The following is a 15184-nucleotide window of genomic DNA, read 5'->3' on the forward strand; positions in this document are numbered from 1 at the left end:
CCATGATGTCAGTAAGATCATAGCTGTGCAGATGTGTGCATGTGTCTAGTTCCTCCTGTTTATTCCCCATGCTGTGTGTGTTTATATAGAGGCATTTAAGTTGGGCCCCCAATCAAGCTGCCTTTCTGTCTGGAGTGGCTGGAATTCCTTGGTGCTGTCCTTCAGGTGCTTTCCTGCTGACCTGAGATCCCTCTCCAGGTTCTGGGCATCTCTTGCTGGCTCTGGCATTTAACTGCTATGAGTGGGATTGTTGTCCCAAGCACGAGCTCATTCCCCGGTGTGCAGCGCCAATTCCCACACCAAGGCAAGGGATTTCTATTTCTTTATTCTAGTTTGTGCAAAGTAGGGAACCAGGTGGTAACTCCCAAAAGGCTGGCTCCCCAATCATCAAAACTTCACAGTATTTATACATTTTAACAAAGGCATCAGCATTCATTGGTTACAGATTGCATAGCTTTTGCATTAATTAGTACTCAAACCCTTATTTGCCAGTTACATCTCTCACTTCTCATGCTAATTAGTCCACATGCACAGTTCTTCCCTCCATTTGAGTCAGGGGTCCATTTTGAGTAGGTGGTCAATGGCTTGGTGGTCTCAATCTCCCCTGCAGGAATTACCTTTCCCTCAGTTACTGCTCAGTTCTGCTGACTTCACTCCTGGTGGCTCTTATCCAGAAAACCCGTTCATCTTGGGATTCTGTTCCCTTTTCCTGAAAACAAAGGATTAGTCAAGCCTACAGTGCAATTGCTTAATCATAACTGTCTAGCTATGGCTACTGATTAACAACTAAAAAAAATTGCAAAGTTTGGTTCAAATCTTGAGGGGCTCAATATCAGGATTGCATGTCATCCCATACCTTATCACCAGCAATCCTGATATCCCCCCTTCCCTGTCATATGCAGTTTAAAGCCCTATCAATAAGCCCCACTAGTTCCTGACCAAAGACCCTCTTTCCCCTTTGATAGAGGTGAATCCCATCTGATGTCAGCAAGCCTGGTGCCATATAGGGCATTCTATTGTCAAAGAAATCCAAATTTTGGCAATGACACCAGCCACGGAGCCATGTATTAATAGACTGGGTCCATCTGTTTCTTTCAATGTCACTGCCTGCACTGGAAGAATAGAGGAAAAAAATGACCTGTGCACCTGTGCACCAACCATCCCAGGGTTTTGAAGTCTCTTTTGATCGCCATTGTGACTTTAAAATTGTTCTGATTGTGCCCTTTGTTTATGCACTAGAAATGGAATGTGTTTGAATTTTCAACCCCTGAAGGTAAAAAAGCAGGATTTTTAAATAGTGCTGGTCACCAATTATTTTGATGCCTTGGCAGTTTACCAGCCTGCAATTGCTGACTTCTATTGTTCTGAATTGAAATAGCTGTAGCATGTTTATCAGGGATCGATCGCCTGCCATATTTCTACAGTAAAGGAGAAACTTCCATTAAAAACTCTGCAAAATGCAGTAGTAACATCTTGGGGTTTTTTTGTTGTTTTCAGGGTGCTGGGTGCACTGCACTGGTGGTAGCTGTGGTTGCAAGGAAGTTAGAACTTACCAAAGCTGAAAAACATGTCCATAATTTCATGATGGACACCCAGCTAACTAAAAGAGTAAGTCACACTTTATATTCACAACTGAAATGTACGTTAAATTTATTTCTGCATTTGTTTTAAATGGTTTCATGCTCCATTCTTTTGTCTCACTTTTTCATGGGTGTGATTTTGCAAGGTGCTGTGTGGAGGAATTGAATGCCCTGAGGGCAACAGCAGGTTCTTAGAAGATTTTTAGGATTTGAATATACCCTTCTGTAGAGGGTCCTTGCAGCTGAAAGATAATTGATATAACCAACAGTTAAAAGATGTGAAACTAAAGACTAATATATTAAACTGACAAGCTTCCATGCAGTATATAAGAAGAATATATAGAATTTTAAGGTTTATTCTATTCAGTTATCCTTCATATAAATCTAAATATCAGTTTAATAGTGTATCTAAGTGGTGTTTTGGTAGTTCCAGACTCATGAAACTCAAAGGAAATGAAAAGCAAGCAAAACAAGCAACCAAATCTGAGATGTTTACCTCAGATCACAAATCCATTACACAGATACTAGAGATGTTTCCTCACAGCCTGAAGATAACCAAATCTTCTGGAAATGCAAGGACTAGAGGTCTTGAGGAAGTCTCTAAAATCTTATTCTGCTTCCACTAAAGTCAGGACCAAAGTTCTCCAATGCTTTTATGGTTTCAAGTTTGGGAGCTCCTGCTGGGAAGAGGTACTGCATAGAATTCCTAAAATGTCTTTATACATTGGGTTAGTTCTGGCACTGCATTGACTGGCATGATACAAAGCCAGAGGGAGAGAAAATACAGATTAATAACAAGAACTGTTTGTTTTTGCAAGTAGCCTAGTAATTCTGTCATTAATTAATATGGCATTGAAATTCTTTGTCTATTGCTTTCAAATATTCTTGGGAATACTGAAGGGCCTAGGAAGGAACTGTAGGTATTCTTGTGTTTAACATTTTATAGAAAGCCTAATTTAAAACAAATTCAAAGTACTCATGAAATAGAACACTGCCTACATTTATTGACAAGTTGTTTTTTCATATCCTCTAAGAATGGTAAGAAAGAAAACAGAATAAAGGAAAATATAAAAATAAAAAAAGCAAAAACCCCTGTTCTAACAGTTCTGAAAAGTTATAAGACTGTTAAATTGCTAAGAGAAACAAAGGTAATAATGATACAACAGGAAAGAGAAATTTTATGGTCCTATAAAATGCATCTAGTTAATTGCCATGCGGTTAAGAAATTAATAATCCTTCACCGTAATTTAAATTGTCATAAACAACAAATGGTGGTAACTCTTTTCAAAAGGGAGAAGTAATTTCCAGATGCAAAGAAAGTTTGTCCCAATATCGTTTTTATAAACAACATGGAAATTGCTCAGTAATTCCTTTGGACTGATAATTGCTTTCTGGCCTCACTGCTGCAGCTTCTTCATGTACCCATTTCCCATAGTCAAACAGTCTTAAGTGCTTTAGAAAGACCTTATATCAGAAAAGATAGAAAAGAACATAATGCTATTTTTGTCAGCCTGGTGTTTTGTTTTTTTTTTTATGATACAGGTGAAAAATGCAGCAGCCAATGTACTCAGGGAAACATGGTTAATTTATAAAAGTACAAAGCTGGTTAAAAAGGTAGACCATGCAAAAATAAGGAAACATCAACGAAAATTCTTGCAAGCTATTCATCAGTAAGTACAATTTTACCTTATTTTCCTGTCCAAGCACTCTCTCTCCTCCCCTCTAGTTCTCTTTTCCTCATTCTCTCTTGTTCTCATTCTGACTCTTGTTTTCTCTCATCCCCCTTCTGTATCTCTTCCTATTCCTCTCTCAACCCCCCCTCACTCCCTTCCATACTCTTTCACTACCTTTCATAGTCTCTCTTTCTTGCTACATGGCTGTCTCTCCATCTCCTCCCCCCTTAAAGTTTCTTTCTGTCGCAATAGATTTCTTCCTCTCTCTCTCATATTCTCTTATATTCCGTATTGTTCTGCTTTTTCACTCCTTTTTCTTTCTCCCTCTTCTTATCCCCTCCCTCTTTATCTCAGTCTCTCGTGTGCCCCTGCTGTTCTCTTTCCCCTTTCCTGGTTTTCTCTCTGTCTCTTTCCTTTTCTCTTGCTTGCTTTCTCCCTTTCATTCTCTCTGTTTCACTCTCTCTCTTTCCCTCCCCACCCCCCACCCCCACTCCATTTCTTTTTGACAAAACTGTGAGCACTCCCCCCCCTTTACATTGTCTTACGTTCTGTCTCTTAGTCTCTTTCAGTATCTTGTTCTCTCTTCCCCCCCCTTTTTTTCCTCTGCACCCTTGCTCTCTTTTTCTCCATTTCTTTCTCTTGCACACACTCCTCTTTGTGCACTCTTCCTCTCCTGCACACACTCTCCTTCCCTCACACATGCACTCCCTTCCTAGAATTCTGCTCTTGAGTTTGCATTTCCTTTTTCTTTCAGAGTAAGACAAAGATAAGGTTTTACTGTAGTATCTATTTAGAAAAGAAAATACTCTGATCATATGCAGCACAGAGTAATGCCAAATTGCTGAGAGTGTTTGTAGGAGTTTTCTAAGCCACAGCCAGCTAAAATTGTACAATGATTCATGGGAGAAATAAAAAGACACTTGTCCCCAGCATCCACAAACTCATCATAAGGAACATCCAGGACCCATGCTACTATTTGTCTGTTCTATTTGAGATACAGACTTGTGGAAACAAATCCCAAAACTCGCAGAGTATTGAAGCAGGTATGTTTTATTCCAGCGCCGGGTGCATGGGAAATAAATTTGCCTATCATGCACACCTATTGCATCGGTTCAGCTTCCTTTATGTGATACAATGTTACATATGCATTAGTTGTCTTACATATGCATTAGCTGTGTCAGCAAATTCCTGAAAATTGGGAGGGGAAATCATTAACGCACACCACTCCTATAACTCCACCTTGGAATGCCCCTTGGGGATCTTCATTGAGGGGTCTTTTGGATGAAGTAAGAGTCTTCCTCAGTTCTGAAGTTTGCACCTTTGCAAAGAACTGCTGAGCTGGCATCAGCTTCTCACCTCAAAACCAGTTTCATCTTGTCTCTTTCTCTTGGAGCCCCTCTTTATCAAACTTCAAGGTCTCCCTCAAAGCTCCTTATCAAAACTCCAAGGCCTCTGTTTCTGCTAGAACCCTTATTATAAAGTTAATCATATCCTGCCTGTAAGTTAACATAAGCAAGCAAGGCCCTATTCTAAGTTAACAATATTCTATCTAAAAATTAGCTCTGGTAAGCAACTAAGGCTACAATCTTTTGTCATCACTTTATATTTTGGTCACCCCTTATCAATTCCCCCCTTTTCTATATCTTAAGTAAATTCTTTTACTATTCTCTATAAAATTTCATTATGATTGAGGGCTTTTGCAAAATAGTTCCCTGATTCTACCTTCTGTCTTAATTGGTGTTTTTTCCATTCTAAGTAACTGTCACTACTACTTTTCGAACACCATACAAAACATTTAAGAAAAACACATATCAAAATTCCTAAAGTTATTACAGTAAGGACCACAACAAATAGTTGCTTTAGCCAACTAAAGTCAGGTAGCCAGGAAGTTAATTTTTTCCACAAATCAGAAAATCCCCACTGTGTATCATCTAGGGCGACCTCGTGTAAAAGTTTAGCTTTGCCCATAATTGCTTGCAGATCTCTTTCTATTTGTCTGTCTTGTGCCACATGTGAACAACAGCTTTGGTTAATCACTGCACACAACCCCCCTTCTTTCCAGGTCAGTAAATCTAAGGTCATTTTATTCTGAGTTACTACACTGGCTAGGGACTTGACTTCTTGTTGCAAGGCTCTAAGGTAGAATTTTCTATGCTTTCTCTAGTAGCTGAAATGTTCACTATACCTTTCTCTAATTCGCTCACTCCAATGGATCGTATTAACCATCTCACAAAGCTGTGAAATCCTGTTCTCCTTTTCACTAGTGGGTTTTCTACACCCCTAACTTTTCTCCAGAGAGTTCTCAAAGTTCCTGAGGGCATCCTGGATTGATTATAGAACCTATCCTGGCTAGTCAAATAGCCTACAGTGCACATCCCTTTCCATCCTAGGGGAAGTTGTTTTCTACTATACCCATCTCCACATAACCACCAATATCCTGTGGGTAGCTTACAAGGGTCTTTTGTGGTTGTCAAGTTTGTGCCAAGGAAGTTCCCTGCCTTGTACCAACCAATAGGTCTTTTTGTAATGTTCTCTATTCCTGTATAACCATATGCTTGAAGTTGAGTTTTGTTACAAAAATCAATGTATGTGACATTAATATTAGTAAAATTCCATTCTCCTATGACTACAGTTGTTTTATTGATCCAATCTTTGTTCCATCCCCATGGAACCAGTTCATAGAAAAACAGACCTGAGTTCCAATAGCCAGTTTCCCAGGGGCAGTTATTATTGCTTACTAATATTGCAAAATTATCGTCCTGTAGTATCTGCAGATAAAACCTTGGTCCCAACGGGTGGTTAGTTTCAGTGTCCTTTTCACAATATCCATTAGAGATGTTTCCTTTCTTTGCTCAGAATGCAGGCCAAGTGCCATTGTCCTCATTCCAGTTGCTGGCGGCTATCCCATACAATGGTAGCTTCATTTCTCCTCTGGGTAAGGCAGTACATATCCAGCAATCTGTAACATTTGCAGCTTTCACCAAAGTTTCCAAATTTTTTACATATGTGTTCTCAGTCCAGGTCCTTATCTCTGTCACTGTACATAGCAATAGAGTCAAGAGTTTCAGAATGTCTTTAGTCCCCATCTTCTGGTCTATGCTTGGTTTACAACAGAAAATGTAGCTCCTGTATCTATTAAAAATTCTACTTCTTGCTTTGGTTCCCCTAGCCTTAATGTAACCAGCGAATTCACTAAGGTAGATTCCCCAGGTCCCTGTCAATCCTGATCTATATGTGCTTGTATTGGGGAAGAGACACCCCCTCTTCGATGCCTTTTGGGGCACTCCCTTTTCCAATGACCCTGCCTTTTACAAATAGCACACTGGTTTCTCCCTAAGGGTTGCCTGGGTTTACTCTCTGGGCTAGGATTTTCTCGAAGTGCCGCCACCAAGGCTCTCTTGTCTTTTTTCCTATTCTCTTCTTCCCTATTACTAAACAATTTCCAGGTTTCACTCAGCAACTTCTCCAGGTTCCTATTCTGTAACTTTCCCTAATATCCAAAGATGACTGCTCGATAAAGAGAGTAACTAGCTCTTGGATCCCAATCTCTGACCTGGGGTCTAAAGGAGTGTGTTGCCTTATTGCATTCCTTAGTCCTAAAAATCCTGATGGGGATTCTTGAGGTCCCTGTCATACTTCAAAAAGATTTGACCAATTTACTGACTTGGGTATAGCATGCTCCATTCCCTTGATTGCCCATTCCATATATGCTTTTAATTTAGTCATGTGTGCTGTCCGGCCAGGGTCCCATCCCAGATTTTGAAAGGAAAAGTGGTCTTTTGCCTCTTCTTCATTGCCTATTTGATCCCTTGCTATTCTCTGGGCTGTTTGAAGAATCAATTGTTTTTCGGTTTCTGTCATTCTAATAGCAATTGAACATCTTCCCAGTCTGGACTATGTTGCTTTACAAGGAATTGAAAGCGTTTGGTGACACCTAGTGGATCTTCGCGGTACCTTGATGCTGCTTTTTCCCAACTATCCAAGTCAAAAGAATTAAAAGGGACCTTGGTCAATGCCGGTCCCTCCCGAAGGGGAGCTTGGAGAACCCCTTGTTTTTTCTTTTCTTGCTGCTCTCTTGTATGGGAGGACACCAGACTGTCAGGAGGGGTTCCCAGGTCAATTAAGTCTGGTTCTTTTCCTTTGGCTGCTCACCTCAAAACTGGTTTCATCTTGTCTCTTTCTCTTGGAGCCCCTCTTTATCAAACTTCAAGGTCTCCCTCAAAGCTCCTTATCAAAACTCCAAGGCCTCTGTTTCTGCTAGAACCCTTAATATAAAGTTAATCATATCCTGTCTGTAAGTTAACATAAGCAAGCAAGGCCCTATTCTAAGTTAACAGTATTCTATCTAAAAATTAGCTCTAGTAAGCAACTAAGACTACAATCTTTTGTCATCATTTTATATTTTGGTCACCCCTTATCAATACCTATCCAGCCTGTGGCAGCTTTTTGTATCACCTGTGAAATGAGTTTTCCATTACATGCTGGGGAGATGTAGATTGATGAAGGTTCCTTTTAAACAGATGTTTTGATAATTTCTAAGTATGGATCTGTGTGTGACCCGGGCTGTAAGGAGAGATGAGGGTAGACTCCAGCTGATCCACCTATGTTCCTGGTAGAAGATATGAACTATTCTACAAATCTTAATTACTATATCATATTTAGCAAAGTTTCAGGGTTAAATGTTACTGTGCTCTTTTAGAAAAACTTGAGGCAATAGAGTCCACAAAAGTTGAGGCATTTTTTGGTAGATAAAAGGGGTTTTTATGAGTTCTGTCATCCTGCTTAGCTTAAAGGATTTGGAAGGATGAGAGGAATGGCAGGGGTTGTGGGGTAGAAGGTGGCATGTCCTGTATGTCCTTTGCTGGACTTGAATCCCTGAGTGCAAAGGTTACTCCATAACATTTAAACCTTGCTATTTATTTTCTCCATGTGTGTGTGCATGTATACACATTTGTGCATGAAAAGAGGAATCTAAATTAAAAAGCATAGGAGGTTTGATCTGCAGCTTTATATATCATTTAACCCTGAAGAGTTTCACTAGTTGTAAAGTGGTGTTCTGCACCTACATTAAAAATTCATTAATCATGACGGGGGGGTTAAGGTGGCATCAGTGATATTTTCCGATATGTGCCAGCCAAGCTTTGAACATCTATGTTAATAATATATTTCCCTCTGTTCTTTAGCACTTTGCTACCTATTCCAAAACTTGTATTTAAGCAAGAAAATTGGATAATTTTGTCAGCATGCTGAGGAATGGACCATGGATAGAAACATTGTTCTATCAGTCTTCTTTCTTCCAGCTGCAGAAGAGTACTGTGTGCAATTTGGTTTCTCTTCCCTTGCATCTTTGAACTTTTCTCAAGGAAACAAGGGACCTCCTAGTAACAAATGGCTCTTTTCTGTCTTTATGGATTCTTAAGTTTTTTGTTGTTTCCCCTCCCTCACCTTCCCAATCATTGGGCTGGAGACAGAAATAAAAGGTGTGAAGTTTCAAGGCCAGTTTTATTCAAGAAATCAGAGTAGATAATGATAACAGTCTCAAACTCACAATCACATCCCTCAAAATATTGCCTGTGATTGCTATCTTCAGCTGGTGTTAATTCTTTTTCTTTCTTGTGCACACTTAATAAGGTGAAGGTGAAATGCGTGGTAAGACATTTTATATATTGTAAAAAGAGGAAAATCTGCAGGGGACAGTTAATGGGAAGGTGCACTCGTGCTCATTTGGTTGTTTTAGTATATTTTACAGTTTGTCTTCTGTTTTGTCTTTTTATTTCACCAAAATGAAAACAGAGCTCGGAAGTAAGTTGTATGAGCTGTTCCTTCCTAAATTAGCAGAATTTACCACTGTTTGCATGCAAAAATAGAGTCTTTATTTGTGAACTTCAATGTTCTGATTGCTGTCATGGAAACACGATCCAGAATCATGATCTTTTGCCGTGATAAGTGGAGTACATAAAAATAAAAAAATGTTTCACATTTTCTAGTAATGAATTTAAGTACAAACATCTGCCAGTTTTATTTTAATCTGGCTGCTGCAGCTAAAGACTTACCACTACCTAGAGATATGTTTTCCAGTCTGTGCCATATATATATATAGCTAAGAGGAGAGATGAGAACCCAGTTATACTTCAGATATAAATTGCTTATTTTTAAAAATCATGTCTAAAACCCACTCATTTAGTAGTTAATCTGAAAAACATGGAGTTTGATTCAGGGAACACCTAGGAAAGGTCAATTACATATCTTTCAGAGTATGGGCATCACTAATTAATAATAATGCAGTTAGCTAAGCATTAAAGAGAAAATGTACCCTTGATTCTTTTTTCAAATATGAAATATAAAATATGAAATAAAAATATAAAATACAGTAGAGTAGTCCAGTTTAAATAGTGCATTGGAAACATATGCCTCATGTAAGTTTTAAACGTAAACGTATTTAAATTCACAAATGTTCAGAGTGGTAAGAAATTAAATGTATTGGCAAGTATGTTGGTTACTTGGCTTCTGGTCAGATGGAAGCTGTTTAAGTAATGAGAAACTCACTTATCACTGTATTTCCATCAAGTTAAAACACCTGCTAATTCAGTCCATTTCTGACAGAACAGGGCTAATACCTGTATCTAGTCATGTAGGCATGGGAAGATTCTTGACAATGACAAAAAAGCATTTGTTCTATGTTTCTTCCTATATCTACTTATAATGACACTGAGGCTTTGAAGAGTGTTTTGGCTTTCATATAGTCTGGATAAATTGTTATCTCCCCTTTTGAATACAACTTTACTCATGGCAAACAGTAGTCTCAAGGACATGACATTTCCTTGCTCTTTTTCTTTTGCGGTGTTGAAGAGGCATGCTTCTCATTGTACCAGACACGACCGATTCTGACTTTATACAAAGCACTTGAGGCATTGTCCATGCAGTTATCTGCTCTTGTAAGTCATATGCACGCTTTTAAAAAGTCCCAAGATGACCACACAGGTGCACACGTGCACACACAAAAATCTGACTTAAAATTCCACTTTTTAGATTAAGAAGTGTAAAAATGGAACAAAGGAAACTGAATGATCAAGCCAACACTTTGGTGGACCTGGCAAAGGTTAGTAGGCAATTATTATTGTTTTGTATCAACATTCATCCTTTCCAAATGAAGTCTTTATAAGTGAAAATGTTATGAACTATACATGCAAATATTGTTAACAACTTTGTTAATTCTAGAAACTGCGAACATATATGTGTTTTGGGTTAACATTTATTAAGTGAAACATCTTGTTTATGGCTCTGACCAAAGTTTGAATGTACCTTTTATTTTTTGAGCATTTGGAACCTTTGGAAAAGATTTCGTAACTGAGGGGCTGATCCTGAGAGCAGCTGAAACAGACTGCAGTAATCATGGCAAATGCTTAGGTTGAACTTTGACTAGGAAATGTTTGTGTAGTCCTGTACAATAAAGATGTTTCTTATCATACTATGCTGTGAGGGACTATAGTTCACAGGCCGTCACTCAGACTGAATTTATTCTCTTATGAAGCAGTGACTTTAGACAAATAACTTAAGGTCTAGATTTGTTCCAAATTTTTATAATGAATAATAACTGCCCACTTTGCTGATATAAGCATTTGTTGTTCTTTTAAAAGCTATTTGTGATCAACTAAAAGAGTCTATTCAATTGCAAACTGTTAGTGGAAAAATATTGACCTAGGTTCAGCAGTCAGAGGCGAGGCTGCTACAGCTTCATGCCCCCAGGTCCAACCATTGGCAAAGCTGAAGATATATTCCCAAAAGTCACACACACACAGAGCAGACATACATCCCATGTATACATGGCCGGACACAGAGATCACCAGTGGCCTAATTCTGCTCTCCTCTCTGGCTGAGTAGGATCACAGAACCACAGAAAGGTTGAGGTTGGAAGGGACCTCTGGAGGTCATCTTGTCACACCTCTCTGCTCAAGCAGGACCACCTAGAGCTGGTTGTCCAGGACCATGAATAGATGGCTTTTGAATATCTCCAAGGAGGGACACTCCGCAATCTCCCTGGAAAACCTGTTCCAGTGCTCAGTCACATTGAAAAAGTGTTTCCTGATGTTCACCTGAAACCTCCTGTGTTTCATTTTGTGTCCATTACATCTTGTCACTGGGCACCATCATCATAAATGACTTGGATGCAGGACTCAAAGGTATACTAAGTAAGTTTGCCAACAATACTAAATTGGGGGGAGCTGTTGACTACCTTGAAGGCAGAGAGGCCCTGCAGGCAAATTAGAGAGCTGGGCAATCACCAATCATATGAAGCATAACAAAGACAAGTGCTAGATTCTGCACTTGGGATGGGGCAACCCTGGATGTACATGCAGACTGAGGAATGAGATGCTGGAGAGCAGCACTGCAGAAAGGGACCTGGAGGTCCTGGTTGATGGATAGTTGAATATGAGTCAGCAATGTGCCTTGGCAACTAAAAGGGCCAACCATATCCTGGGGTGCATCAAGCACAGCATAGCTAGTCTGTCAAGGGAGAATAGTACATGTCTGAGACCAGAACTGAACACAGGACTCCAGATGTGGCCTCACCAGTGCTAAGTACAGGGGAAGGATCACCTCCTTCAACCTGCAGGTATTACTCTGTCTAATGCAAGATACGATTAGTTACCTTTGCCAAGAGGGCACACTGCTGGCTCATGTTCAACTTGGTGTCCACTAGAAACCCCAGGGCTTTTTGTACAGAACTGTTTTCCAGCTGGGTAGCCCCCAGCATATACTGGTTGTTCCTCCCCAGGTGCAGGACTTGGCACTTCCCCTTCTTGAACTGCATGAGGTTCCTGTCAGCCCACTTCTCCAGCCTGTCGAGGTATCTCTGGATGGCAACATGACCCTCTGGTGTATTAGCCACCATCATCTGTGAACTTGCTGAGGGTACACTCTATTCCATCATCCAGATCAATAATGAAGGTTTTGAATATGATCAGACCCAGTATTGACCCCTGGGGTACACTGCTAGTTACTAGCCTCTAACTAGACTTTGTGCCACCAATCACTGCCCTCTGGGCCCAGCTGTTTGGCCAGTTGTCTGCACATACAGTCCAAACTTCAACAGCTCCTCTATGAGGATCTTCTGGAAGACAGTGTCGAAGGCCTTACTGGAATCGAGGTAGACAATGTGTACTGCTCTCCCCTCATCTACCAGACCAGTCATTTCATCATAGAATCACAGAATCAAATAGGTTAGAAAAGACCTCTGTGATCATTGAGTCCAACCTATGACTGAACATCACCATGTCAACTAGATCATGGCACTAAGTGCCACCTCCAGTCTTTCCTTAAACACCTCCAGGGACAGCGACTCCACCACCTCCCTGGGCAGGACATTCCAATGTCTAATCACCCTTTTTATGAAGAAATTCTTCCTCATGTCCAACCTAAATCTCTCCTGGCACAGCTTAAGACTATGTCCTGTTGTCCTGTTGCTAGTTGCCTGGGAGAAGAGGCTGACCCCCACCTGGCTACAACCTCCTTTCAGGTAGTTGTAGAGAGTGATAAGATCACCCCTGAGCCTCCTCTTCTCCAGGCTAAACAACCCCAGGAGATCAGGCTGGACCTGACTTTCCTAAACCTGTACTGGCTGGGCTTGATCCCCTGGTTGTCCTGTATGTGCCGTGTGATCACACTCAAGATGATCTGCTCCATAACCTTGCTGGGCACCAAGGTCAGGCTGACAGGCCTGTAGTTCCCTTGGTCCTCCTTCTGGCCCTTCTTGTGGATGGGCATCACACTGGCCAACCTCCAGTCATCTGGGACCTCCCCGGTTTGCCAGGACTGATGATAAATGACAGAGATGCTTAGCGAGCTCTTCCGCCATCTCCCTCATCACCCTAGGATGAATCCCGTCCAGTCCCATAGACTTGTGAGCATCTAAGTGGCACGGCAAGTCAGTAACTACCTCCTCCTGGATTGCAGGGGGTCCATTGTGCTCCCCATCCCTGTCTACCAGCTCAGGGGGCCAGTTGTCCTGAGAATAACTGGTCTTACTGTTGAAGACTGAGGCAAAGAAGATGTTAAATATCTCAGCCTTTTCCTCATCTTTGGTGACTATATTCCCCGCTATGTCCAATAAAGAACAGAGGTTTTCCTTGGATCTCCTTTTGTTATTCATGTATTTATGAAAACACAGAAGGTTATTAAGTTGGTCAAACATGACTGACTTCCCCTTGGTGAATCCTTGCTGACAACTTTTCATGTCCTTCATGTGCCTAGAGATGGTTTCCACAGCTAGCTGCTCCATCACCATCCCCAGGACAGAGGTGATGCTGACTGGCCTGTAGTTCCCTGGTCTTCCTTCTTAGAATCATAGAATCATTAAGTTTGGAAAAGACCTCCAAGTTCATCAAGTCCCACTGTTAACCTAACACTGCCATCTTCATCACTAAACCATGTCCCCAAGTGCCACTTCTAGATGTTTTTTGAACACTTACAGGGATGGTGATTCTACCACTTCCCTGAGAAACCTGTGCCACTGCTTGGCAACCCTTTCAGTGAAGGAATTTTTCCTAATAACCAATCTAAACCTCCCCTGGCGCAACTGGAGGCCATTTCCTCTTATCCTGTCACTTGTTACCTGGGTGAAGACACCAACCACCACCTCACTACAACTTTCTTTCAGGTAGTTGGAGGTCCCCCCCAAGCCTTCTTTCCTCCAGGCTAAACAATCCCAGTTTCCTCATTTGCTCCTCATAAGACTTATGCTCTAGCCCTTTCACCAGCTTCATTGTGCTTATTTGGACACACTCCAGCACCTCATTGTCTATCTTGTAATAGGGGCCCTAGATCCCCTCATCCAGATCATCAATAAAGATATTAAACAGAACTGGCCCAAATACTGAGCCCTGGGGAACCCTAGTGACCAGCCGCCAGCTGGATTTAACACCATTCACCTCAACTGTTCTTGCCCTTCTTGAAGATAGGAGTGAAATTTACTTTCACAGAATCACAAAATCATTTAGGTTGGAAAAGACCTCTGAGATCATCAAGTCTAACCTTTGACTGATCGTCACCTTGCCAACTAGACCATGGCACCAAGTGTCATGTCCTGTCATTTCTTGAACACCTCCAGAGACAGTGACTCCACCACCTCCCTGGGCAGCACATTCCAATGTTTAACAACTCTTTCCATGAAGAAATTCTTCCTGATGTCCAACCTGAACCTCCACTGGTGCAGCTTGAGACTATGTCCTCTTTTCCTGTTGCTAGTTTCCTGGGAGAAGAGACTGATACCCACCTGGCTACAACCTCCTTTCAGGTAGTTGTAGAGAGTGACAAGGTCTCCCCTGAGTCTCCTTTTCTCCAGAATAAACAGCCCCAGCTCCCTCAGATGCTCCTCATAGGACTTACCCTCCAGATCCTTCACCAGCTTAGTTACCCTTCTCTGGACTTGCTCCAGCATGTCAATGTCTTTCTTCTAGTGAGAGGCCCAAAACTGAACACAGCACTTGAGGTGTGGCATCACCAGTGCCAAGTTCAGAGGGACAATCACTTCCCTAGCCCGGCTGGCCACACTATTCTTGATACAAGCCAGGATGTCATTGGCCTTGTTGGCCACCTGGGCACATTGTTGGCTTGTGTTCAGCTGGCTGTCGACTAGCACCCTCGGATCCTTTTCAGCCAGACAGATTTCCAGCCACACTGCCCCAAGCCTATAGCATTGCATGGGGTTGTTGTGTCAGAAGTGCAGGATCTGGTATTTTGCCTTGTTGAACCTCATACAATTGACCTCAGCCCATCGATCCAGCCTCTCCAGATCCGTCTGCAGTGTCTTCCTACCCTCCAGCAGATCAAAACTCCCACCTAACTTGGTGTCATCTGCAAACTTACTGAGGGTGAAGTCCACTCCCTCATTCAGATTGTTGATAAAAATATAAAACAGAACTGTCACCAAAA

General features: G+C 41.4%; 1 protein-coding gene across 1 annotated transcript in view; it reads left to right on the top strand.

The window, feature by feature from the left end:
* Positions 1–15184, top strand: part of LOC135405087 (small conductance calcium-activated potassium channel protein 2-like) — a 241834-nt gene that overhangs the window by 215756 nt on the left and 10894 nt on the right. The window contains 3 exon segments of the mRNA XM_064639802.1: positions 1498–1608; positions 3123–3250; positions 10283–10352. Coding sequence (XP_064495872.1) covers positions 1498–1608; positions 3123–3250; positions 10283–10352 — 309 coding nt within the window.

The sequence above is a fragment of the Pseudopipra pipra genome, chromosome W (genome assembly GCF_036250125.1).
Source record: "Pseudopipra pipra isolate bDixPip1 chromosome W, bDixPip1.hap1, whole genome shotgun sequence".
Taxonomy (NCBI): Eukaryota; Metazoa; Chordata; class Aves; order Passeriformes; family Pipridae; genus Pseudopipra; species Pseudopipra pipra.